Below are 27,956 nucleotides of genomic sequence, written 5' to 3' on the forward strand. Positions count from 1 at the left end.
CTGAACTTGGGCATAGGCCGAGGCCGGATAACTCTGATAGACCAGAAGAGATATGATCCCGCGACTCAGTCTCCTTATTTGCACTAGGTTCGGCTCTCACTCTGAAGAAACAGCCACATCCAAGGTTTCACTTAACAAACTTGAACTCTTTTGTTTAACTTGCTGTTGAATTAACCACAGAACTATGTGTAATTCTTCAGATGTATAGGCAGTCAACAAATTCGAATCAGGTTATTACAGATCTGTCACACTTCTTCCTCTTAAGTCTCTTAATCTTAGTCAGATATCCTTTCAATCTCTGTTCTTCCCTCAGGAACCAAAAAGGGGTCTCCCTCAGATTACAGGGACTTGGCGGGAGAGTTAGGATAACCAAGCCCTTAGACTCTCAATCTGGGTAGTCAAATCAAAGTCAATCTCTGTCCCCTCTCAGGCACCGATTAGGAGTCTCCCTCTGCTCTAGGGCTCTGGTGGGAGAAATGGAATCAATCAAAAGCCTTGAGTGTACTCTGCACTTCCCTTTCATTACCATCCCCCACTCCCACTGGGGAAAAGGGACCTCCTACTCCTTCTGGATTCACTTGCCACTTCTCTAAGCTTAGTGACCACCTGGAAAATCCCACACTGCTGCCCTGCCAGCAGAAGCATTTTCCAGGAGGGTCACATTAAGAATATCATCAAGAAGGTGTTTCCAAATATATTCTATTCTTCAAATGAAAAATGTCTTGTTCTTCAAGCATATGCCTCTTCCTCCCATCTAAGTCCCCCTTTCTATCCTGAGCTTGGGTAGAGAAGCAGAGATCAGTGGAGAAAAAACCTGCATGGCAATGACCACCAAGCTTTGCCTTGAAGAACAATGTTCAAAGTTATTTTCCCTACTGAAGATTTTGGTATCCACAAAAAGGCTTTTTACAATAGCACTTTCACTTACCAATGGAAAGAATTGGATTAAGAACATATGTTCTATATGCAGTGATTTTATTATCTCCTCTATATGGGATCCTTTTATTAAGGTGCGGTAACCGATTTAGCACGTGCTAAATGCTAAGATGCCTATAGGAATATCATGGATGTCTTAGCATTTAGCGTGCACTAATCTTTAGCGTGCGCTAAATTGGTTAGCGCATCTTAATAAAAGGACCCCTACGGTTTTTTTTTCTAAGAAGGAAGTATTCATCTTTTTCTTTTGGCCTGGTGCCCTATATAGAATTTATAAATCCTCAAAATTTTATATGGGCAAGACCACTAGGAGTCTTTGAATTTGAATTGGGGAGCATAGGAGTTGTTTAAAACAGACATGGATCAAAGAATTTCTAATACTTCATTGTCTTTTGTTTTTTTGTCAAAATCATTTGTTTAAAGCTTTGAATTGTTTTGCCATTGATCAAGTTTCTGTATCTGTTAGGGGTGAAGACTAAAAACTTAGATTAAACAGACTTGAATAAAGGTGGATTTCTCAGCTGATTTGGAGGAGCATTTTCGATAGGATAGGATATAAATAAAACCCATAAACCATAAAAATAGGGCTAGCCCAAAACATCAAAACTGTGTCCTCGGACATTTTGTAAAATGTTTGATTATAGCTGTAAAATGTCCAAGTGCTAAGCCAATCAGTTTTGAGTTTAATGAAACTATATGTCCATTTTTAAGCAATTCTGTCTTTTCTTTGCTGTTCGTTTATTCATATTTGATTTCACATGTTTTTAACCTTTTTATTAATGTAATAGATGTTTGATTTGCTTTTAACATACATATCCATGTATACATTTGTAGACTCCTGAGGCAGGCCGGTTGGGCCGAAACATGTACATGTCGGGTCGTTGAGTCTTTGGATATATATACAAGATATTGAACCAATAAAGATATTTGTATTCATCAGATGAGTTGAAGAACACTTTTTTTAGTGCTCACCATTCTGATTGGGACAATTCCACTTTGTCTTTTTGCAAGTGCTAAGCCCACCCTAATCCTACTGAAAACACGCCCCCTTAAAATTTAGATGCACTGGAGACAAAACATCAGAAAGACGTCTAAAAAGTTGGCTTCAAACATGTCCACTTGGACGTTTCGACTAGTAAGATGTCCAAGTGCCGGTTTGTGCGATACTTTAGATGCCTATCTTTTTATGAAAATGAGCCCCATATGGACTTAATTCTTATTTGAATGAGAATCTTTTTGATATATGGGAACAAAATTTAGAAGATTATACTTAGGGAATGGTTATTCCATTGTTTAGCATGGGTACAATTTGTCTCTCAGATTGGGGAAATCGTACATTTTTTTTTCGTGATGTCAGTTTGACTGTCACATGAAAATTCCTACAAGTTTCAAGTTTATTTAATTTCTTTGATTAATTCACATAATCCAAATCCAATGCAATTTACATAAGTTCAAAAATTAAGTAAAATAATAAAAACCGACAAACATAACATTCACTACTAATACACTAATACATGTAAGGAGGGAGGCGGTTGACAGCAATTGACATAAATACAATTCTAAAAAAAATAAAAGTAAAAATAAAACCAGGGGAAGGTCCAAAAACACAGAAGGTAGGGGAACAGGTACCCGCTTAATTCTATTAGATCGTCTTTCTAGAACTATTATAGGTTAGAACAAATCTATTGGAAAGCGTCCTTGAATAGCCAGCTCTTTAGGAGACTTTTAAACTTGCTCAGTGATTTTTCTTCTCTTATATTAATTGGAAGTGAATTCCAGATTTGAGGGGCTGTGGGAGAAAAGATCATATCTCTCCTAGAATATGTAACTTTTAAGGAAGGCATTACTAGTTGAGCTTTTTCTTCAGATCTTAAGAATTTTATGGGGGAGTATGGTATTAGATATCTTTCTAAAAATGTGGGCGCTTTATTTATAAGCTATTTTATGTGTGAGTAAAGCTATTTTATAGATGATTCTGTGGTTTACTGGTAACCAGGGTTTTTCATTTAGAAGCGGTGTAGCATGATCAAATTTTTTCTTTTTCGTAATGTGCCTGCAGTCTTTTCTCCACGGCAACAACTGATTCTATAAAGTGATGCCTAGAGGTAGGTTTTCATTATTTATTTATTTAATTTGTTTTCTATACCATTGTCCCAAATGAGCTTAGAGCAGGTTACAGGTTAAAGATACATAATATACAGTAACGGGTTACGATTTGCACTGGATTTGCCGTAATTTCAGTACAAGTTTACAATACACGTGTTTTTATCCTAATTTCACACGTACCAAGGATCTAATACTAATATACATAATATACAGTTTACAGGTTAGATTTGCCATACAGTGCAAAATTTTTCAATACAAGTGTTCCTTACATGACACATACCGTGATCGGGTACCAATATACATTTCTTTGTAATCCATCAGTCAAGGGCAGGGGAGTTAGGTGAAGAGGTATGTTATTCATTCTTTCCTACAGTTGAGGAGTCCTTCAAGGGGTCTGATCTGCGGGTAAGGGGGCAGTCAATTTCAGTGGCTCGGTATGAAGTGGGAGTAGGAACATCGTTTGGCAGTTTGCAATTGAAGGACATGACCAGGGGGCATTTTGAGCCATATTTCATTCTGGGAGTGGAAGGGCCTGTTTGGCATGTATGGAGGAAGCTTAGCTGTAACATAGCCCAATGCCATGCCGTGCAAGGATTTGAACGCTAGTATCAGACCCTTGAAGACACAACTTTTGGCTACGGGCAGCCATTGAGCTGACGCTAGAGCCTGGGAGACAGGGTTGCGGGCATGGAGGTTTTTTTAGAAGCCTGATTGCCGCATTTTGTACAAGGTAGTGAAGTCGTACGTTCTTTGCCCTGGGACCATTGAATAGCGCATTGCAGTAGTCCATGTGGGAAAGTACTAAGGCATAGAGTAGATGGGTGAAGTCAGAGTCTGAAAAGTAATTTCTTATTTTTCAGAGTTGTTACAGGTAAAAAAATGAGGAAGATATCACTTGAGTTGGATATGGTTGGAAAGCGACAGGTTGCAGTCAAGGAGTATTTCTAGGCTGTATGCTTGGTTTTTCACAGTTATGGTAGTCGAGTCCCAGCGCAGCAAGGGATGGGCGCAGATGCAGCATTCTTTAAGGATCCAAAGGAGTTCCATCTTGGAGGTATTTAGTTGTAATTTATTGATGGACATCCATATGCACACTACATGTTATTCTATAAGGTAGCACCTACTGTAAGTATGATAGGTTCTAACTGAAAGAGGGGGACATATGGGTGGAGTATGATTGGGCCTCAGGTGTGTATCCCAGGTACCTATGTAGTTTATAAAATACTACATCAATTGGCACTTCTAGACATGCCAACTTATGCCTGCCTTTGACATTGCCACACCAATGCGAACCTTAGGCTAGAGTTCTATAACGGAATGTTGGCCTAAATGCTGTTATAGAATTGGTGCTAAGCGCCCGGCATTGAAACAGGTGCCAAGGCAGGAAGAGGAGGAAAAGTGAACAAGATTCTGCTCTAAACCAGGCTGCTTTCTGGACACAGAAGTTAGATTAGCAAAAGCTATAGCATATTCCTCACACACACTATATTGTACCACACACTCTGGGCATAAGCTACATTAACAAACTCAATTTATCTCTTAAAGTGAATGGAAATAAATCATCCTGTGCTGATATTTATACCTATTATTCCTTGACTAGAGTGCCAGAGTTATCTGCTTTTTGCCACATTACTTATCCTAACCATTAGTTCTCTTTGAAAATTTTGTAGCATCACTAACTGAAGAGATTTTTATCTCTGTGATGTAATATGTTTTCTCACTCGATAACATAGCTTGAAGAATTTATAGTCCAGTATAACTTTCAAATGGTTGATCTAATGGCAGGCTACATTAGGCTGTCTGCTGCTGATTGTTGTTATATCAACACAGGCACTCATAACCAGTGGCAGCAGATGGGAGAGGTTAAAAGTATCATGTCCCACACTACCAACTTTGCTAAGCCACCTTCCCTTTATAATTTAGACCCTTCTGTTGGAGATTCGAAAGTATATTCCAGACAGATGACATGATAACAAAATCATTTCATGGTTCAGTGTATTCTCAGTGTGATTTATCTCTACCTGGAGGCACTGGAGGTCCCCATTCAGGGGATTTATGAGCTAGGTGCGAGAATTCATTTTGATGAGGGAAAATTTGTACGTTATTGAGAATTAAAGTATTAATATTTCCTTTAAGATTGCTATTTTATTAGAACACCACATGAAAATAACCTCAGCATTTGAATGCGAAAATATTTATTTTGAAAAACCAATGTTTTCACTGTAATAGTATCACATTCCTTTAACCACAAGTTAGTTAAGAAAGCACATGGGTAGAATCTGAAATAGAAGGATAGAATATTCTTTAGCGCAATTGCTTAGATTTTTGCATGATTTAGTATATACAAACTTATTATGCCATCGTTTTTATTATATATTTTTTCATTCTAATAAAATATTTTTTCAGGTTTTTATATGTACATCTGTTCTATTTCCTTTGTTGTTTTTCTTTCCTCATTTCAAACAAGGCATAACCTCCTACAGCTATGCCGATGACATTACCATTCTCATACCCTTCGATCAACCTGAACTCTCCATGACGAACACAATATACCAAACACTAAAATCAATAGCAACTGGATGAAAGATCACAAACTGAAATTGAACCCAGATAAAACGAAATTCATCCTCCTAGAAAACAACAAAATACCAACCATAACCAACATTGAAATCAATGCAATCAACTACCCCATACAAACCACCCTAAAACTGCTAGGAATAACTATCGACAGATGCTGCACCATGCAACCGCAAATCAATAAAACAATACAAAAGTAATTCTTAGTCATGAGAAACTTAAGACAAGTTCGGAAATTCTTTGAGAAAACTCAATTCCAGCTCATAGTTCAGTCCTTAATACTAGGCCTACTTGACTAATGTAATATCCTCTACCTCCCATGCCCTACAACCATAACAAAACAACTACAAACTATCCAAAACACAGCACTATGACTCATCTACTCATTAAAAAAACATGATCACATTACAGAAGCATATCTCCAATCGCACTGGCTTCCAATCCCAGCAAGAATACAATTTAAATTCTACTGCCTACTATTTAAGACTTTATACGGAGACAGTCCAAACTACCTGAATAACCGCCTCATCCACAACACCGCAACCAGACATAGGAAAACTCACACCCCATTCTCATACCTCCCAATTAAGGAGGTCAAATGGAAAAAACTATATGATGGCCTCCTGGCCACTCAAGCAGCCAAACTAGACAACCAAATCGCCAATCTACTGACGGCATCCCTCGACTACAAGACTTTTAGAAAAGAAATAAAGACCATACTCTTCAAGAAAACTCTGAAAAAATAAATAATACCGCAAGTCTCAAACTCCCTCTCTCACTAAAGCCAACTACCCCAAACAAATAACCTTACCCATTTCTTACTCTTTTTGAAAATGACCAATTTTTTTTTTTTTTGTAAGATCTTGCTGTAATACATCTTGGATAATTCTTTTGTAATCCGCCTTGAACTGCAAGGTAATGGCGGAATAGAAATCCCTAATGTAATGTAATGTAATTTCAGTTCCAGCCCATTATTTGGTATTTTTATTTTTCATTTCTTTCTTTCTTCCATCTTTTTTCCTTTGTTTGTCTCTAATTCATCTATTTCCTTCCCTTCTATATTTTCTCACCACCTTCATGTTCTATCCTAACTTTCTGTCCACTCTCCCCTTCCCCAATTCTCTAGGCATCTTCCATCTTCTTCTCCTATCTTCAAAGGATTTCATACCTCTCTTCAAAATTCTCATTACTTTCTTCATCTCCTTCTTTTTTGTGTGTGTGTGCATCCTTTCCCTTCCTCTTATCCCTTGCTCTCTCACTTCCCTGATTTTACCACACCAAATCTCAATAGCCTTTCCTCCAAATATTCATCTTCTTCCTTTCCTTCAGGTTAAAAAACAGAAGCACAAAAAAATAAATGGCAGATACCGACCATAATTTCTATCCAGTTGATTGGTCCACAAATACTAAGCTCTTCAAACCTTTCCTTTTCCTCAGAGATCCTCTGTTATGTTGCTTTTTCTTCCTTTGATTTTGTATTTATTTGTTTAGATATTGACCCTATCTCTAACACTCCACTGAAAGGTTATTCCATGCATCTTCCACCCATTAATAAATAAATATTTCCTTAGGTGACTCCCAAGTGTCCCAACTTTCATTTTCTTCCTATAACCCTTGCTTCAGAGCTACCTTCTCAATAAAATAGACCTGCCTAAGGTGCATTTATAATTTTATTTATTTAAAATTATTTATAACCCACCTATCCACAAATCTAGGCGGGGAACAAAATAACATACAAAATATACTAAATAGTTGTGAATTATTACATTTGTGTCTACTATTTTTCACCTATCCTGCCTTTCTTCCATATATTTAGATCTTCAACTCTATCCCATATGTTTTAAGACAAATGCCAACAACTATTTTAGTTGCCACCCTCTGGACCAAGGGCTCCTTTTACAAAGCCGCGCTAGGGCCTTAATGTGCAGAATAGCCACGCATGCTAGCTGCTACCGCCTCCTTTTGAGCAGGCGGTAGATTTTCGGCTAGCGCAGCTTTGTAAAAGGAGCCCCAACTCTTTCAAACAAACCACAAAGACCTCTCGTTATTCATACATTTAGGGCATAATATTCAAAAGGGTTTATCAGGGCAGGAGAGGCTCCTGCTCAGTTTAACCTCACTGAGCTAGCCCTCTGCCACTATATGGAAACATGACCTTGTAATGATGGTGCCAGATGAGATAGCGGCAATTGGACATTGTTCCTGACCAGACTCCCTGGACTACCAATAATCTATATAGTTAGTTAGTTAACTTCCTGAAACACTAATCTGTTTTTTCTGTTTACATGTTCTGATTCAATTTTCTGACAAATATTCTTTAGATATCATTCTTTGTCTTGCCAAACTTGACATTGAAATACTCGGTTCATTTGCGATACTTTTTCTCTAGCACCAGAAATTATTGCTTGTCTTCTTTGTTCTGCTACTTTTCTGGTTTCTTCTGAGATCCAAGGCGATTTCTTGGCTTTCTTTCTCTTCTGGAGTGCTTTTTTAGCTTCATCACTAATTACGGTTTTGATGTCATTCCATAACTCTTCGGGCTCTCTGTCTCCTGTATCAAGACAAGCAAATCTGTTGTCTAGCTTTATCCAATAGTTTGATGGAATATTTTCAATGTCACATTTTGGGAGGTCTCTAATGATTAGTGTTCTTTGGCTCATTACTCAATTAAATTTTGCATGAAGATTGAGCACATGCACAATTTTGAGTGCCATATATAGAATCTGGGGGGAATGATCTATAAGATCCAATTGCCTTGTATGATAACTTTTAGGGGCAGATGGAGTGATTGATAAGATAGAGATTGTTGATAAGTAGAAAATGATCAGACCAAGAAAGTGGTAAACTGAAAAAATTGTTCAATGAAAAAGAAGAAGAATTAGATAAAATGAAATTAAGATTAGAAGTCATGTATCACAACAGGATGGAGTTGTGATACATGACTTCTAGTCTTAATTTCATTTTATCTAATCAAATCCAATCCATTCTCCACAGTTAGCTGACTATTAAAAAATGCACAAGGCCTGCCTATTAAAAACTTAGTTTTAAACATAGTCCTGAAAGCAGAAAAAGTGATGTTAATCTTCATGTTTATAGGAGAAAGTTCAAAAGATATGTAGATTGTTAACTAAAGGCATGTGCCGAGTATATTCCATTTGTATTTTAAAAGGTGATGGAACAAAAAGATGACATTGGTTCTGTGATCTTAATGTTTAAGTTGGTACATAAGAGATCAAAAAGTCAGCATGATAAAAATGTCCCTCTGTCAATCTAAACACTAAACACCATTGATAAAGTGAACCTTCTGCTCCATTAAAAGCCAATGATATTTGGCCAGGAAAGGAGTTACATGGATATAATTGTAAATGTTTAAGCAGTTGAAAACTTAGACCTACAAAAAAGGTGTCTCTATAGTCCAACCTGCTATGTACTCAAGAGTACAATAGCAGAAAAAATCTTTCTGGTCTAAATACGAGTACAGCATACCAAAGACTTTACACATAGACATCACTATGAGGTGGCAAGAGGTAGCAAGTGTCACCCCAAAAAATTGTCTTGACACCCCTTTGCCACCCCAACCCAAACAGCACTACTTCCTTACCAAGTTTAGCAATGCCTCCCTACCTTCCTCCTCCCTCCATCTCTCGGATCCAGTTTCTCTCCTCTGAGCTGTGAGTTTACTAACTTGTACCTGTTGCTGGTAGAGATTATATCAGACCTTCCTCTGGCCTGCCCTGGATCCTTCCTTCAGACACAGCCTCCTTTTACCACATGGGTGGTGTGCGGCAGAGGGAAAGAATCACAGTGGCAAGAGGAAAGCTTGAAGTAATCACTGCCAGCAACAGCTTCAAATTAATAAACTCAGGGCTAATGGGAAAGAAACCAGACTGGAGGGGTAAGAAGGAAACCGGTAGGGAGGTTGGACCCACAGGAGGGAATGGAGGGGATGGAATAGTAGGAAAGTAGAAAGAGAGAGATGCTGCACATGAAGAGAGAGGGAGAGACAAGCTAGACACAAAGGGAAGGGAAAGGGAGAGACATACTGCATGCCAGGGGAAGAAGAAACATGCTTCACATAAAAGGAAGGGAAAGGGGAAAGGAGAGACATGCTGCACAGGAAAGGGAATGGGAAAGGAGAGAAAGAGACTTATGTTGGAAGGGAAAGGTAGAAATAGAGAGACATGCTGCACAAGAAGGGAGAAGGAGAGACATACTGCACAGGAACAAAAGGGAGAGAGAGAGAGGGAGAAACATGCTGCACATGAAAGGAAGAGGAAGGTAGGTGGGAATAACTAGTGAGATAATTAAATTTGCTGATGACACAAAGGCGTTCAAAGTTGTAAAATTGCAAGAGGACCTCAAGACTGGGAGATTGGGTATCAAAATGGCAGATGACGTTTAATGTGTGCAAGTGCAAAGTGATGCATGTGGGAAAGAGGAACCCAAACTATAGCTATGTGATGCTGGGTTCTATCTTGGGAGTCACTGCCCAGGAAAAGGATCTAGGTGACACTGTTGAGGATACGTTAAAACCTTCATTTCAATGTGTGGTGGTGGCTAAGAAAGCAAATAGAATGTTAGGAATTGTCAGGAAAGGAAGGGAAAACAAAGATGAAAATGTTATAAAGCCTTTGTATTGCTCTATGGTATGGCCATACCTCAAATACTTTGTGCAATTATGGTCGCCGTATCTCATAAAAGATATAGTGGAATTAGAAAAGGTACAGAGAAGGGTGACAAAAATGATAAAAGGGATGGGATGACTTCCCTATGAGGAAAGGCTAAAATGGCTAGGGCTCTTCAGCTTGGAAAAGAGATGACTCAGGAGTGATATGATAGAGGTCTATAAAATACTGAGTGGAGTGGAAAGGGTAGATGTAAATCACTTCTTTACTCTTTCCAAAAATACTAGGACTAGGAGGCATGCAATGAAACCACTGAATAGAAAATTTAAAACAAACCAAAGAAAATATTTCTTCACATAATGTGTAATTAAACTCTGGAATTTGTTGCAGGAAAATGTGGTGAAATCAGTCAGCTTAGCGGGGTGTGATTTGGCTGAGCAGTCATCATCTGTCACTTCATCACTCCCAGGCACTTCTGGTCTTCTTTTCTCACCCATACAACTCACACACTTCTAAAACCCGCTCAGGCTCTTCCAAACACTTCCTGGTTGCCACCAGGTCCTCCCTGAACCTCCCTGAACTTCTAGGTTTTTGGGCAGCTTCTGGTACCATTACCTGTCTCTCTGCTAGTCACCACTGGGCCTGCTGGTCACTCGCCAGTCACTGTTAGTCTCAGGGTTTCTTGTGCTTCACCAGGTTCTCTCCAACCTTTAATACTTCCGGGTCTTTGGGCAGCTTCCAGTGCCATTACCAGTCTCTCTGCTGGTTGCCACTGGTTCTGCCAGTCCTTCTGTTAGTCACTCACCATTCCCCATCAGCCTAGGACCCTGAACTCTTCTAGCTGCTTGTGGGGCCACCACCAGTCCTCTGATCCCCAGTCCTGGAAATTCTTCACCGGTCCCTCCACTGGTTATTAAACTTGAGTACTCTCCGGTCATTCCAAGCACTACAGGGCCCTCTGGCTACTCATTCTTCCAGACCCATTCCGCCACTATATGACCTGAGGACTCTCCTCAGTCCCTCAGCCATCTTCTCCAGGACACATGCCTTGAGAACACTCTGCTCCCAGTTGCTCAGTTGTCTTCTCCCAGACACACTTCCTGAGGACTCTCCCAGTTGCTGTCATCTTCTCCCAGATACATGTCCTGAGGACTCTGTCTAGTCACTACATGCTCCCCGAAGACTCTCTCAGTCGCTCAGCTTCTTCTAGAAGCTTACCAAGGATTAGGTCAAAATCAGCATTCTTCCCCTTGAAGTGTTGCCTGATCTCTTGAAGGAGCTCCTGTTTTCTCCAACTCTGCTCAGGATCTGTTCTTTTCAACACCCTTTTCCATTCAGGGTGAGTGGATAGCTCTCAAGTGTCTTTGTAGCTGCTGTATGCAAATGACTTCTCTTTTCACTGCTCAGATTCCCTCTGCTGGGGTTTAAAAAAGGTTTGGATAAATTCCTAAAAGGGAAGTTCATAGATAGGATTACCATATTACTCCAGAAAAAGTAGGACGGATTGAGAGAACTGGCAAAGAGGAAAAGCACAAAAAGAAAATATTGCTACCAGACAATTTCCTGATGCAGCAGGCGTGAAAGGAACTCTGTGAAACGCAGGCCGCATCGGATGATGACAAGGCAACAGCAGGTTAATTATAAAGCAGCAGTGGCATATTTGGAGCAAGCTGAAAGCTGGAAAAAGAAAGGGCACTGCATGAAAACACAGAGGAAGATTTAAGATAAGTGCAATTGACTCTATGTTTTAAGAATATAAATGTTAGAAAGTCTAAAGAGTTACAAAGTTGCTAGTTTTGAAAATCAACGTTAATTTGTGAGGCCAAGTATATCGATACTGAAGGTACAAGTTGTTGCTACTTTGTTGTACTGTTGATAAATTGCTGCAAAAGACAAAAAAGACTGACAGCCTCTTTTACAAAGCCACGCTATCGGCTGTGCTGTGCTAACGGCCCCGAAGCCCATAGAGATTTAAAGGGCTTCGGGGCTGTTGCCGCGCGGCTTTGTAAAAGAGGCCGTGAGTTACAAAATGATAGAGTTGTAAAAGATAAAAAGAGATAGAAAAGAATTAAAATAATACAACAGACTAATGAGGTTTTTTGCCTCTGACGTGAACAGGAGCAAGTGAGTCATTCACAATCAAAACCCGAATTGGGTATAAAGCGCCATATTCTGAGGCTTCTTTATTCCCCACAAGCAATATATAATTATAAATTCAATGCTAGGTACTTTTCCGATATTAAAAAAAAGTGTGGAAGTGTCTTAAAATAAGGTAAATTTTTAAAAATTAAAAAAATAAAGACAGAAGATAGAATTTAAAGGCCATTGAACTTCGTGATTTAATAGCAGTGGGGGATATTGATTTATATTGTGTTGTGGATACTTTTGGACCACATGACCAGACTTCATTTGGTTTGTGAAAACCTTAGGGCTCCTTTTACAAAGGTGTGCTAGCGTTTTTAGCGCACGTGCTAGCCGAAAACTTACCACCTGCTTAAAAGAAAGCAGCTAGCGCGCGCGAAAACCACTAGCGCACCTTTGTAAAAGGAGCCCATTGTACATGGCCATAAATGAAATAAACAGAAAATTGGGGGGTTTCCAGCCATGGTTAAAACTGTTTATTGTTTATCAGAACTTTTTATACTACCAATGTATATCTGGGTGGTATACAAATCAATATTTAAAACAAATAGATTAAAAAACTCCATAAAATAAATAGGCAAATGAGCACCATTCATACTAGGTCAATCGTAACATGGGGCTCCTTCACTAAGGTGCCCTAGCGGTTATAGCGCGCGCAGGGTATTACTGTGTGCTACACTGCGCACTACATGGCTAGAACTAACACCAGCTCAATGCTGGCGTTAGCGTCTAGTGTGCAGGGCAATGTAACGCGTGCTATTCCCCGCGTTAATGCCCTAATGCAGCTTAGTATAAGGTCTTAGTAAAATGGTCTTTAAATAAGTCTTTAAATAAGTTATTTAAATGGTCTTTAAATAAGTCTTCTACTAGAAAGTCTAGCCATTCAGTCAACCAAAATGTCCTAAATTGAGATTACCAAGGTGAAATAATTGGTCTTCAAGGATAAATCCTTCTTTCGGTACATTAGTGACAGAAAAATAAACACAGATGGGATAGTACATCTCAGAAAACTGGACGGGAATTATGTAGAATCAGACTCTGATAAAGCTGAACTTACAGAATGAATACTTCTGCTTAGTCTTCACTTGCGAGGCACCGGGATCCGGTCCACAGCTACAGACAAGGAATAGCTCGGAAGACCCATTTCAAAATTTCGAGTTCACGCCCAGCGCGTCTACTGTGAATTATCAAGACTCAAAGTAAACAAAGCCATGGGACCAGACATCCTACATCCCAGAGTGCTTAGAGAGTTATGTAATGTCCTGGCGGAACCATTATCCGTGCTCTTCAATCTCTCCCTGAGTACAGGAAAAGTCCCCTTGGACTGGAAAACAGCTAACGTTATTCTGCTCCACAAAAAGGACTGCAGGACAGAGGCTGCGAATTACAGACCAGTGAGTCTCACATCAATAGTGAGTAAACTCATGGAAACACTAATCAAACAGAAATTAGATACGATCCTGGACAAAGAGAACCTACGGGATCCCCACCAACACAGATTTACCAAGGGAAGGTCCTGCCAATCAAATCTAATTGGCTTTTTTGACTGGGTGACAAGAAAGCTGGATGCAGGGGAGTCCCTGGACATCATATACTTGGACTTCAGTAAAGCTTTTGATAGCGTCTCACACCGCAGGTTATTGAACAAGCTGAAGTCGATGGGATTAGGGGAAACATTAACTGCATGGGTTAATGATTGGCTAAGCGGTAGACTTCAGAGGGTAGTGGTAAACGATACACCTTCCAAAACGTCGGAGGTGACCAGTGGAGTGCCGCAGGGCTCGGTCTTGGGCCCGATCCTCTTCAACATATTTGTGAGTGACCTGACTCAAGGGCTTAAAGGTAAAATATCATTATTTGCCGATGACGCCAAACTATGCAACTTAGTAAGTAAAAACACTTTGCCTGACAGTATGATGCAGTACCTACTTCTTTTGGAACACTGGTCCTCGACTTGGCAGCTAAGCTTCAATGCTAAAAAATGTAAAGTCATGCACCTTGGCAGCAGAAATCCATGCAGAACTTACACACTAAATGGTGAGACCTTAGCCAGGACCAAAGCAGAACGTGATTTGGGAGGAGTGATCATTAGCGATGACATGAAAACTGCCAATCAGGTGAAGAAGGCTTCATCCAAGGCAAGACAAATGATGGGTTGTATCCGTAGGGGTTTTGTCAGCAGGAAGCCCGAAGTCATAATGCTGTTGTACAGATTCATGGTGAGACCTCATCTGGAATATTGTGTACAATTATGGAGACCACATTACCAAAAAAATGTGCTGAGAATTGAGTCGGTTCAACGGATGGCCACCAGAATGGTCACGGGCTCAAGGATCTTTCGTATGAAGAAAGGCTGAATAAATTGCAGCTGTACTCACTCGAGGAATGAAGAGAGAGAGGAGACATGATCAAGATGTATAAATATATCACGGGCCGTATCGAGGTGGAAGATGATATCTTCTTCCTTAAAGGACCCTCGGCCACAAGAGGGCATCCGCTGAAAATCAAGGGAGAGAAATTTCATGGAGACTCCAGAAAGTATTTTTTCACCGAAAGGATGGTCGATCGTTGGAATGAACTTTCACTACAAGTGATTGAGGCTAGCAGCGTGCTAGATTTCAAAGTAAATGGGATGTACATGTGGGATCTCTAGGAGGGTAAAGTCAGGGGGGTAGGACACTAGAGTGGGCAGGGTGGGTAGGTCATTAGAGTGGACAGGGGGGGTGGGTCATTAGAGTGGGCAGACTTGATGGGCTATGGCCCTTTTCTGCCGTCTTTTTCTATGTTAATTTTTATTTCAGCTTTGTAAAAGGACCCCTTATAGCTTAAAACAATTTTTTTCCAATGATTCGTACTTCAAATTATTATAATCGAAATGCTTACAAGCGGTTAATATATTCCAATAATTAATTAATACATAAATAAATAACAGAGCACATTAACTGTTATTTCAAAAGGCCATTTCTGAGACAACAGGGACGGCACAGAAGTGGTTTTCTCTCACACAAAAGAATAAAGATGGTTGTTGTTGTGAAAAAAAAAAGTCACTAGTCCTTTGAAAAAAGAATTGCACATTTGCAAGGATTGTTCGGGAAAAACTGGATACCTATCTGGGGCATTTTCAGCCTCAGTAATGAGAAAGGATTTTCTTTTTTTTAAAAATGGCCTTTACCACATCTTGGAACCCTTGAACAGAATGGCTCAAAAACAATAAATCTTTATGATGGAAGAACATTTTGGAATCAAGTCACAGTTAAGTTCCCAGAAACAAAATTCAGAATGGAATGGACGGTTGCCTCAGTCTCATTTCTTCAGCAATGGAGGTGCTTTCAAATTGTCCAATGATAATTGACCAACCTGAACACTGTGCACCTAGCTAGAGAGGCATATAATAGATCTTATAATTGGGGGGAAAAGGACTGAATGAAATGTTCAGTGTCTCCATTAGAACTTATTTGCAGCTGATACAGTGGAAAATTTGGAAAGCAGATCATAGGTGAAAGTTGGCAAAGTTGGAAGCCTATAGCTCAGAGCACAGTAACTATAACAAAGAGAAGTTAGGGTACACTGATGGTATGAATGTGGAAAATGTGATTCCAAATGATAAAAATTTACTAATTTACAGCAGTGTAAAAAAAAAAAAAAAAAAAAGTAGGGCTGCATTTTGCTTAAAAATTTTAAGTGCATGATTAATAGCATGATCAAAGGCAGGGGCAGAGCCAGCAGTCCATTGGAGAGCACAGGGGTAGACAGAGTGCCCAGAGGTGGACTGGGGGAGGTCCACGCATTTCCTCTCCCTCCCCTCTTTAGGTGTCATATCTTTGCTGGCGGGCATGCTGAAGCCCCACCAGTTGAAGTTTCAAGTTTATTAAAATATTTTTTAAACCACTTAATCAGGTTTCTAAGCGGTGTACAATATAAAATTTACATAAAAACATATTAAAACTGGGGATACTAGATAAAATCTAACGTGTCTTAGTAAGACACTGATAAGACATATAGACCAACTTCAGACAATAGTAGGAAAAGGGGGAAGAACTACAATTGTAAAAGAAAAGTGAAACAAAGAAGGGAAAACACAATAGGTTAGGGTAAAAAGTAATCATTTTAATTTTAATTTAATTTTGTCCTTAAGAGGACAGTTGTTGTCCAAAGGCATCCTGGAACAAGAATGTTTTTAATTTTGCTTTAAATTGTTTTATTTCGGATTCACTGCGCAAATGGTTAGGCAGCAAATTCCAGAGAATAGGGGCAGTGACAGCAAAATTATTGGAGCGCGATCCAAGATGGCGTCCGGTACCTGTGACTGGTGACACGCTGTGGGAATCACCGATTGCTTTCTTTCTCGATTTCAGTCTTTTTTTTCCACTGCGATGCCGAAGAGACGGGGTAAGAGCTCTGCTGCAGCCTCGTGGTGCTCTGAACACCCCCCTCTTGCTTCCATTGAGCAATTTTTGCAGCGTCTTCAGAGGGAGCCTGCAGTTTCAGGGAGTCGCCCGTTGGACCCTGCGGCATGGAGTGACGCCGGCCCGGAAGTCCTAGGGCTAGATACAACTCTGAGCCCCGATCAGAGGATTCCACCTCCCCCACCGCTGAGCGCTAGCTCGCCACGTGAAGGGAGCGAGCCAGAAGAAGCAGCATTCCCCGACCGAGCCAGCAAGGAGAAGTCTCGTTGGACTTTTTAAGCCCGGAGACAGTTCCAGCGGACAGGAGATCAGTGGGAGGAGAAAACCCAGATCGGCAGACAGAAGGCAGTCAAGGTGAGCCGTTTTCAACTTTACATGAGCTTTCCTTTAAACATGAAAAACCGGCTGAAGTGACTCTTGATTCAATATGGGACTTGGTTTCCAAACTAGGAGACTCACTAACTAAACAGATTAAAGAAAGTGAAAAGAATATAAGAATTTAAAAACAAACAATAGAGGAAAATAAACAGGAAATTTCCAATATGAAAGAAAAAGCAGGAGAAATTGAAAAAGAAGTAACAATGATTAAGCAAGTTCAATCTACAATAATAAAAGATAATCAAATTATTAGAAGAAAATTTGAAACAATGGAAAATAATTATCAGGCCAATAATCTGCGCTTGCTGAATTTCCTAAAGGTTCCATCTATAAACCCAAGGGAGATGATAAAAAGGTACTTTAAAGAGATATTAAATATCCCCGAGGAATCAATACCTCCTCTCACTCGGGTGTACTATTTGCCTACTAAAGTAATGGATCATCAGCAAGTGGAGGATCAGAAACAGGTTGAACAAGAACCTCAATTAGATTTAACAGCAATTCTGGAAGTATCTGATAAAGATTTGGCTAAACCAGCAACTCTTCTATTATCTGTGGCGTTATTACCAGATAAAGATTGGATATTAAAAATGTTTTTCAAAAATAAAAATAAGGAGTTCCTGGGTTTGAAAATTCAAGTATTCCCAGATGTTAGTAAAGAAACTCAGAATCGTAGACGTCAATTTCTTTGGTTGAAATCAGGAATTGCGCAGTTGGGTGGTATTTTCTTTTTGCGCTTTCCATGTAAATGTATAGTAAGGTATCGTGACAATAAATATGTGTTTTTTTGAACCGGCCCAACTTACAGCTTTCTTGACGCTGAAACATTTGGAAAAGGAAGGAACAACAACAACAATGGACTTGACTAATAGAATATAAAACTCCTTAACCCAGACATCAGATACCTTTTTCTTTGTATAGGATTTATTATTTGAATTTCCTTAAAGTTCACTCATAAGCTCTTGGATCCAATATGAGGACTTGAGATTGTTTGAATAGAGATTTATTGTGGAAAATTATTTCCCTTTTTTCTTTTAAATATATGTATAATCAGACAATCTTTCTGTACAAAATGTTTGATTTTGTTAAAATTTAAAACTGATAAATAAAGAAATTTTTAAAAAAAATTATTGGAGCGCAACGTATTGATTAATTTTAAAGAAGATATGACGAGAAGATTTTGAGACATTGAATGGAGAGATTTTAAAGTATTATAAGGAGTCTGTTAATGAACTCTGGTTGATTGTTTAATTTTGTTGTAAATGTTAAAAGTAAGATTTTATAACTAATTCTATGTTCGACCGGTAACCAATGTGCATTGATTAGAAGAGGAGAAACATGATCGTATTTCTTTGAACCACAAATGATCCTAATGGCTGTATTTTGTACAATCTGAAGCCGTCTAATTTCCTTTTTTGTAATGCCTTTATACAGGGCATTACAGTAGTCTATGCAAGAAATTACTAGAGAGTGAATCAGTGTGTTCAAAGAGGCTGGTTCTAGTAACTTTGCAAGGGAACGTATCATCCTGAGTCGATAGAAGCATTTCTGAACGACCGTGCTAATGTGAAAATGATAAGAAAATTTACTGTCAAAAGTAACTCCTAACAATTTTAGAGTAGGGACAATTTTGATGGGGAGTGATTCAAGCTTCAGGAGGGCCTAAAGCGTTGTTCCTTCTTTAAAAGGAAAAATCATACATTTCGATTTGTTGATGTTAAGAGACATTTTATTTAAGTCTAACCATGATTTAATTTTTCCTAGTTTATGATTAATGGATGCCACCTCCTCTATATTGTTGAGATCGATGGGATGGATTAATTGCACATCGTCGGCGTAAGCAAACGTGGTAAAGCCAAGGCTGCCCCTTCCTCCTCGTCCTACCTCAGGACCATGGAAGGCACTGAGGTACCTCCAGCCACTGATGCCAGCATGCCCCAAGCATACTTACTTCATTCACAAACAGAGCATGTTCAGAGAGTGCTAGCAGGGGCTCTCTGAGGACAGCAGGCATATATTCTCAGAACCTGCCCCGCCTCCTCTAATTTTCCTCTTAGCATTTTTTACTGAACTGTTAGTCCTGCATGCTGACATTAGGCAGGAAAGCACCTTCATGTGCACGGTGTGGGCACTGCCTAAAGATGTAAAGTGACAGTGCACTTGGCAATATTCATACTGGGTTCCATGAAATACATCGCCCACATGTGAGACTATATGTCTACTGTTGTAAGAACATAAAAATAGCCTTGCTGGGTCAGACCATTCTCACGGTGGCCAATCCAGGTCACTAGTACCTGGAAAAACCCCAAAGAGTAGCAATATTCCATGGTAACGATCCAGGGCAAGCAGCGGCTTCCCCCGTGTCTTTCTAAATAACAAACTATGGACTTTTCTTCCAAGAAATTGTCCAAACTTTTCTTAAAACCAGCTACGCTATCTTACCACAACCTCTTGCAATGTGTTCCAGAGCTTAACTATTCTCTGAGTGAAAAAATATTTCCTCCTATTGGTTTTAAAAGTATTTTCATCTACCACTTGGATGCCCAGTCTTCCAGTTTCCTAAGATCTGCCTGCGATTTTTCACAATCTGCATGCATTTTGACAACTTTGAATAGTTTAGTGTCATTTGCAAATTTAATCACCTCACTCATAGTTCCAGTTTCCAGATCATTTATAAATAAGTTAAATAGCACCAGTCCCGGTACAGATCTTTGTGGCACTCCACTGTTTACTCTCCTCCACTGAGAAAAGTGACCATTTAACCCTACCTTCTGTTTTCTATCCAATAACCAATTTGTAATTCACAACTGAACTTTGCCATCTATCTCATGACTCTAATTTTCTCAGAAGCAACTCATGAGAAACTTTGTCAGAAGCTTTCTGAAAATCTAGATATACTACATCAACCGGCTCATCTTTAGCCACATGTTTATTCACACCTTCAAAGGCAGTATCAGGAGGAAGGGGGTGAATGTGGCAGTGGATTTCTTTGGCTTGAGGGCTTTGGGTACTCCACCAGCCATTGAACAGTATTGCAGCTGTAGAGTGGGCCTGAGCCCAAAGAAAGGCCCAAGCACTCCCATGGCTACACCACTGATTAAAGGCAAAGTATCTCCCTCTCTCTTGCCCCCAGGTTCAAATCTCCCTCCCTCCCATTCATTGTCCAGTATCTATTCTTCCCTTCTCTAAACCCCCAGGTCCATTTTCTCTCTTTCTCTCTCTCCCCCAGTCCCCCCCCCCATCCCAGTCCAACATCTCTCTTTTTTCCTTCCCTCTAACCTCAAGGCCATTATCTCTCTCTGTCTTCCCTCCTTCCCTCTAACATCTCTCCCTCTCATTTCTTCTCCCTTCTTCCTTCTCTCCCTCAGTTTGGTGTCTCTCCCTCTTTTCCCCACTCCCCTCCAGAACAGTCTAGCATCTCTCCTTCTCCTCCTGGCCCTGCTCGCTGTTCTCTCTCAATTCTCTCTTCCACACCCCCTATTATGCACCTGTTCAAAAGCAAATAAGTCTTCTGGCCTGCAGTATTAGAGGCATCCATACTTATAGACTGTCTTCAGCCTACATTGGGCCTTTTCTTATGACCCGTCACACCCTTCCAAAAACAGGAAGTTATGTCTGAAGAAGTGGGACAGGTCAGTAGGAAAGGCTTGCTACAGGTCACAGGTAGCTTGTGAGTATGTCTTCTACTGGCAGGCAGAACCAAAGATTTGTCTGCTTTTAAACAGGCACACCAGAGAATGGGGGAAGAAATCAAAGAAAGTCATGGGCAGGATTGGAGGGGAGAGAGAGATGTTTGACCGTGTACAGTGAGGTAGAAGAGAGGGAGAAGGTATGCAGCACTTAGTTAATTATTAATCACAATTAATATTTATAATCTAATTCTGATATTAATTGAGATTAACATGCAGTCCCAGTATAAAGTACACATGCAATTGTTTGTATGGAGGGTTCAATGCTTGGACCCGTGCTCTTCAACATATTTGTAAACGGCCTGGAAATTGGTACGACGAGCGACGTGATTAAATTTGCAGATGATACAAAGTTATTCAGAGTAGTGAAGACACAAAAGGATTGCGAAGACCTGCAATGGGACATAAACATGCTCGAGAAATGGGCCGCGACATGGTAGATGAGGTTTAATGTGGATAAGTGTAAGGTGATGCATGTCGGTAACAAAAATCTTATACACAAAAGGAAAGAGACTTGGGAGTACTGGTGGACAAGTCAATGAAACCGTCCGTGCAATGTGCGGTGGCAGCAAAAAGGGCAAGAAGAATGCTAGGAATGATTAAGAAGGGGATCACAAATAGATCAGAGAAGGTTATCATGCTGCTGTACCGGGCCATGGTACGCCCCCACCTGGAATACTGTGTCCAGCACTGGTCGCCGTACATGAAGGAGGACATAGTACTACTCAAAAGGGTCCAGAGAAGAGCAACTAAAATGGTGAAGGGGTCGGAGGAGTTGCCGTACAGTGAGAGACTTAAAAAGAGGAGACTGAGAGGGGACATGATCGAAACATTCAAGATAATGAAGGGAATAGACTTAGTAGATAAAGACAGGTTGTTTACCCTCTCCAAGGTAGAGAGAACGAGAGGGCATTCTCTAAAGTTAAAAGGGGATAGATTCCATACAAATGTAAGGAAGTTCTTCTTCACCCAGAAAGTGGTAGAAATCTGGAACGCTCTTCTGGAGGCTGTTATAGAGAAAAACACCCTCCAGGGATTCAAGACAAAGTTAGGCAAGTTCCTGCTGAACCAGAACGTAGGCAGGTAAGGCTAGACTCAGTTAGGGCACTGGTCTTTGACCTAAGGGCCGCCGTGGGAGCGGACTGCTGGACAGGATGGACCACTGGTCTGACCCAGCAGTGGCAATTCTTATGTTCTTATGTTCTTAAGTGCCAAAACTAAAAAAAAAAAAAAAAAGATGAGAGAGAATATAGTATATGGCATTAACATATTAACATATTAACATAACAGGTATCTCAGAGGTCTGATAGAAAAAGGATAATCAGTGAGACATTATGAGGTCAAAATTCTAAAAGTATATGCTCCTAACTAAAATGCTTTATAAAACGGGCTTAGTGTTTTTTAATGTGAGACTGTCCCATATACTAAGCCCATATTTAGGAGCTCATTTTCAAAACAGAAAAACTTCCAAAAAGCGGCACCAAGTGGCAGATGGATGATTTTCACCCAAACATCCAAATTGCTATTTTTGAAATCCATTTTTAAGATTCTTTTCTATATAGGTTATCTGCAATATACCTACATCTCAAGGGGATGTGTTGGAGGTTTGCTTTGGGTGGGATTATGGAAAGCTTATGATTTGGATTTTTTTCTACAATAGGAAGAAATATTTTTTTCACTCAGAGAATAGTTAAGCTCTGGAATGCACTGCCAGAGGATGTGGTAAGAGTGGTTAACGTAGTTGGTTTTAAAAAAGATATGAAGGAAAGTCCATAGTCTGCTATTGAGACAGACATGGGGATAGTCACTGCTTACCCTGTATCGGTAGCATGGAATGTTGCTACTGTTTAGGTTTTTTATTTATTTAAAAAATGTATATCCTGCCACATCCACGGTTTTTTTTCCAGGTACTTGTGACCTGGATTGGCCACTGGGCTAGATGGACAATTGGTCTGATCCAATAAGGTTATTCTTATGTAATGGAACACTGTAAAAACATCCAGGGCAAAACCAAATAGGATGTTTGAGGCTAGATCTGCTTCAATAATCAATAAGTGGACTTTTGTGCATCTTCCGCAAAAAAATCCAATCTCAGATTTTGACATCATATCAAAAATGCCCTTCCATATCTTTTTTGAAAGGCAGTGACCAGAATTGCACAGCATTTGAGGTGTAGTCATCCATGGAGCGATACAAAGACAGAATGCTGATGTCCATTCTTCTCCTAATTCCTAACATTCTTTTTGCACTATACTGTAGTGCCAAGTGCTCCCTTGGTAGGTCTGTGTTATTCAGGTAAGGTGTTCTAATCATTCCCCACCCATGGTACACCTTCTCCCCAAAATATTTTTGAAAAATAAACACATATTTAGCACATGGGAAATGACAAATTATTGCAAACTGTTTTAATGTCTTTTAAAGTAAGCATTGTCCCACACACTATGCTCACAATAGGGCTTAATACCCTTTAGCTAGGTTCCTAAATTGACTTTGAAAATTTACTAGGCTGAATGGCTACGTTTATGATCAAAATTTTGCTAACACCTATATTTAGAAGCCTAAAAAGTGAGTGGCAATAGGAGCATATTTAGGGCTGGGAAACAAGTTAGATGCTTAGAAATGATTTCTGTACTAGGCCTATAAATTAGACTCATAAATCTTGGTAAAGGGATGGCATGCCTAAATTTAGGAGCATATAGAGCAATTCTATAAGCTAGCACCTAGAGGTATGCTCCAGTTACATATTTCAGGTGCCATTAATTGGCAGGCACCTCTGTGCATTAGGCACTATTCTATAAAGTAGTGCCCTAGTGGCTAACTGTGAGGGTCGTTGGAGTATAGGTGGAACATGGGCATGTTTCCCAGTGTATCTGGCAAGTAGCCACCTGGTCGATTCCCACCTGACAATTCCCACCCACCAATTACCGCCCCCCCCCCCCTCTCCTTTGCCGGCATTACCTATGTTTCATCGGTCATCGCTGTTCAGGATGTCTCCCCTAAGCATACTTCCCACCTGACAGTTCCCCTCACTGTAAAAACTGCTGTTCCATCGCTGTTCTGGATGTGTCAGTGTTCTGACGCATCCTGCTGGTGCTATAAATTATTCTTACTTCTTACTCAGCTGTACGAGCAGAATTCCAGTGGGTTTTCAAAGCAGGTAACTTACAGGAAATATTGAGAGACTTGTATATCCTACCTCTGTTTCTTCTTTCTTTCCTTGACTGGTTGATTAATCCAAGTGCCTTTATATATATTTAGAGCAGTGGTCTCAAACTCAAACCCTTTGCAACACCACAGTTTGGATTTGTAGGTACTTGGAGGGCCTCAGAAAAAAAATAGTTAATGTCTTATTAAAGAAACTAGTGTTTAAGCCCGTTACATTAACAGGTGCTGGAATATATGTCTGTCTGTCTTTCTTTCTGTGTCTCTCCCTGCCCCTGTCTCTTTCTTCCTTTCTTTCTGTCTCTCTCCCTCCTGCTGTCTATCTTTCTTTCTATCTCTCTCCCTTCCACTGTCTGTCTTTCTTTCTGTCTGTCTCTCTCCCTGGCCCCCTTTGTCTGTCTGTCTTTCTTTCTGTCTGTCTTTCTCTCTCTCTGGCCCCCTGTCTGTTTATCTTTCTTTCTTTCTGCCCGCTGTCTTTCTGTGTGTCTGTCTTTCGTTCTCGTGCGCTGCCTGCCTGTCTTTCTGTCTCTCTCCATGGCCCCCTTCTGTATCCCCCCCAAGCAAACCAAGATTGCTCCCTGGCCCCCTTTCCCTCTCTCCCACTCACTTCCCTGTGCAGCAGAAGCATTCCCCCCTTCCCTGTGCAGCAGCAGTATTCCCCCCAACTTCCCTGTGCAGCAGCAGCATTCCCCCTTCCCTGTGCAGCAGCAGCAGCAGCATTCCCCCTTCCCGGTGCAGCAGTAGCAGCATTCCCTCCCACTTCCCTTTGCAGCAGGGCAGCAGCATTTCTCTTCCTTAAAGCTGCCACTGCGGCTTCTCTCACAATCTGCACCTGCGTCGGAAGCCTTCTCTCTGACATGACATCAGAGAGGTTTCTGACGCAGGTGCAGCTCATGAGAGGAGCCGCCGATGTGACAACGGACTGAAGAATAACTTCAGTAAGGGAGTCGGCCAGACCGCAGGCTGCGGCCAGACCTGGGGGACCTGTGTTAGATAGAGTGAAGGTGGGAGGGGGGTGTTGCCACCTTGTTCGCCACCTCCATGGTTAAGGTGCCTCCGCATGTGCAATAGATGGAGCCAGCATACCACCGCTGGCTCCTTCTACTGCGCATGTCTGACACAGAAGCACACATCATGGAGTCAGGGATCACGGCGTTGTAAGTGCACATGCGCGCTTAGAGTTTTATTATAGAGGATGACAATTTTGCATGAGGTAAAACTCTTTATGGTTTATAAATCTTTCCTTTTGGCTAAGTCTTAATAATAATATTGTAATTTATAGCTAAAGAGACATATGATAAAGAAATGGTTTTATTTTACTTGTGTGATTATGATAAACATACTGAGGGCCTCAAAATAGAACCATGGGCCATGAGTTTGAGACCACTGATTTAGAGGAACAGTAAATGATTGTAGTGTAACACAAAGGGATATTCTATAACTACCAAGAGAGAACTTAACTTACGAAAATTGCTTGGAAATATTTTAAACCCCTTTTTCAGTGTACATGCCAAGGTTGCTTTATGGAGACTTTTGGGGGGGGAGGCACTTATCTTTGATTTATAACTTGTAGTGTGTATAGTATGCTAGAATTTGGCAAGTGTTAGGGTTAGGAGGAGACCCTGTGTATGGTCAGTCTCTGAGTGTCTGGATTATGGGGAGACTGACTATGTGCAGCCCCAGAATGTTAAGGTTAGGGGGGTACAGACCCCAAGTTTTAGGATCAAAGGGAGAACTCGAGTGTTAGGGTAAGGGTTTTTTTTAAGAATGGGTGTTTTTTTTTTTTATTAATGGGTATATGGCTGGTCATGGAGGGGAATTGTCCATTATAAGTAGGTGGAAACTGTCTGGTGGGAATTGACCTAGGTGATAATTTTCCCGGTGGCAACTGGTGGGTGGTAACTATGTAGTGAGACTTGTCCGGGTGGTTACTGACCTAGAACTATTTCCCAGTTATACATGTCGTTTATAGAATGTTTTTATTAAGCACCTCACTTGGCAGACCCAGGCCCGCCAACTTATGCCTGCCATTGACATGGCATAAGAGGGTACACCAATGCCAACCTTATGCTAATATTCTATAATGGAATCTGGCACCAAGATGTCATTATTAAATAGGCACCAAGTACATGGCATTGCAGCCCTCAGACTGAGGCACCAATTTATAAAATTTCCCCAATAGCTTTTGAGCTCCTAAATTTAGGTGAATTTTCAGAAGAAAACTTACAGCCTCTTTTACAAAGCTGCACGGCAACAGCCCCAAAGCCCTTTAAATCTCTACGGGCTTTGGGGCCACTAGCGCGGCTTTGTAAAAGAGGCCGTTAGCTTCTCATATATGACTGAAAATAGGGAACAAATGTAGGCACCGAGGGGTCCTTTTATTAAAGTGTATCATATTTTGAAGTTATGCACCTTTACTCAAGAAATGAATGTGTATTAGGAACAAATTTAACATGGCATCTATTAGGGGGCATATCTGACATCTTTTGCAGTTTGAGTGTTAATATGTCCATAAGCACATAGCACTCTGGTGCACTTAGTATCTCATATTTAGAAGGTTCTGAATGAAGGTTTGGCAGCCTCGGTCCTCAAGAGCCAGAACCCAGTCAGGCTTTCAGGATTTCCGCAATGAATGTGCATGAGATCTATTTGCATACAGTGGAGGCAGTACATGCAAATAGATCTCTTACATATTCATTGGGGAAATCCCTGAAAACCCAACTGGGTTGTGGCCCTTGAGGACAGAGGCTGTCCACCCCTGCTCTAAGTGGGCCCACACTAACTACAAAAGTAAAGGGGTAATTTTATAATATAGGTGCTAACATTTATGCACTGATTATGTGTATGACTATTTAGAATAATGGCATATAGAAGCATATGTGTACACATACATGTATATATGCTAAAATTTCACCTAAGTAGTGTTCTTTAAATACCCTCTTCATTTACATAGCAAGGGGGGCATAAATATGGCAATTAGGCACTAGGAAGTTGTGTTAGAAGGTGGGACAGCTGTGAAGGAGGGGCTCAGGTCGGTCTGGGCAGTTTGTTCTATCCACCGCTACCAGCAAGGGGGTGGGCTTTCACCACCGGACGAAGGGGAGAAATGCTGGATGGAAGGGGAACAAACTTGAAGGATGAGGAACACAGGAGGACAGACACACTAGATGGAAGGGGAGGGAGACAAGCACACTGGAGAGAAGGGGATATAGGGGAACAGACATACTGGATGGAAGTGGTCAGACATGCTGGACAGAAGGGGAAACAGGGGGAGAAACATGCTGAATGGAAGGGGAGGAGCATAACTATATTAACTGTATATTACGTATAATCTGTAACCCATTCTGAGCTAATTGAGGAGGACGGAATAGAAAACAAATTAAATAAATAACATACAAGTTCTATAGCTGATATAAGTACTCACACTTAACTTTTAAGCATGTATATAACCAGATAGGGTAGTACTCTAAAATGGAAAATAGATGCCCACCTTCCTTTATAAAATAGGATCCTTGCAGGCATTCTGTTATAGAATCACCCTCTTAAAGGTAAAGGGGATAGAATTTTTGCCCCCATTTTATATGGGCATTTTCTCAGTTCCTCTATAAAACAAGTATGAGTGTTTATTTTAAGATGTGTAATCAGTGTTTGTTTTGTGGACTCAAATCCCCTGAAAGCTTTGCTTCTTCCAGAGAGCCAAGCTGCAACCAGAGAGCTTTAGCCCATCCTTCTTTAGCTTCTGGGAGAGAACAGTATGCATTTTGTGAGACCACATGGCTGCATGAAAACTTGGGTCTAACTTTGTCCTCTCACCAGGTTTTCACCCTTTATTTCCACTAGCCTAATACAGCTTAGGTTCGGTATCTAAGTCTGGAGCACAGTGTTATTTCCCACAAGGTATGTGAACACACTCCCAGCTTTCCCTTGGATAGGAT

At 40.5% G+C, this 27,956-nt stretch overlaps 1 protein-coding gene across 2 annotated transcripts in view; it reads right to left on the reverse strand.

The window, feature by feature from the left end:
• Positions 1 to 7,395: 7,395 nt before the first annotated feature.
• Positions 7,396 to 27,956, reverse strand: part of LOC117361290 (myosin-IIIb-like) — a 149,282-nt gene continuing 128,721 nt past the window's right edge. For both annotated transcript variants that reach the window (XM_033946437.1, XM_033946436.1), the window contains exon 8: positions 7,396 to 8,170. In XM_033946437.1, coding sequence (XP_033802328.1) covers positions 8,140 to 8,170 — 31 coding nt within the window. In that variant the 3' untranslated portion in view covers positions 7,396 to 8,139. The remainder of the gene's footprint in view (positions 8,171 to 27,956) is intronic.

Source organism: Geotrypetes seraphini, chromosome 5 (genome assembly GCF_902459505.1).
Source record: "Geotrypetes seraphini chromosome 5, aGeoSer1.1, whole genome shotgun sequence".
Classification (NCBI taxonomy): domain Eukaryota; kingdom Metazoa; phylum Chordata; class Amphibia; order Gymnophiona; family Dermophiidae; genus Geotrypetes; species Geotrypetes seraphini.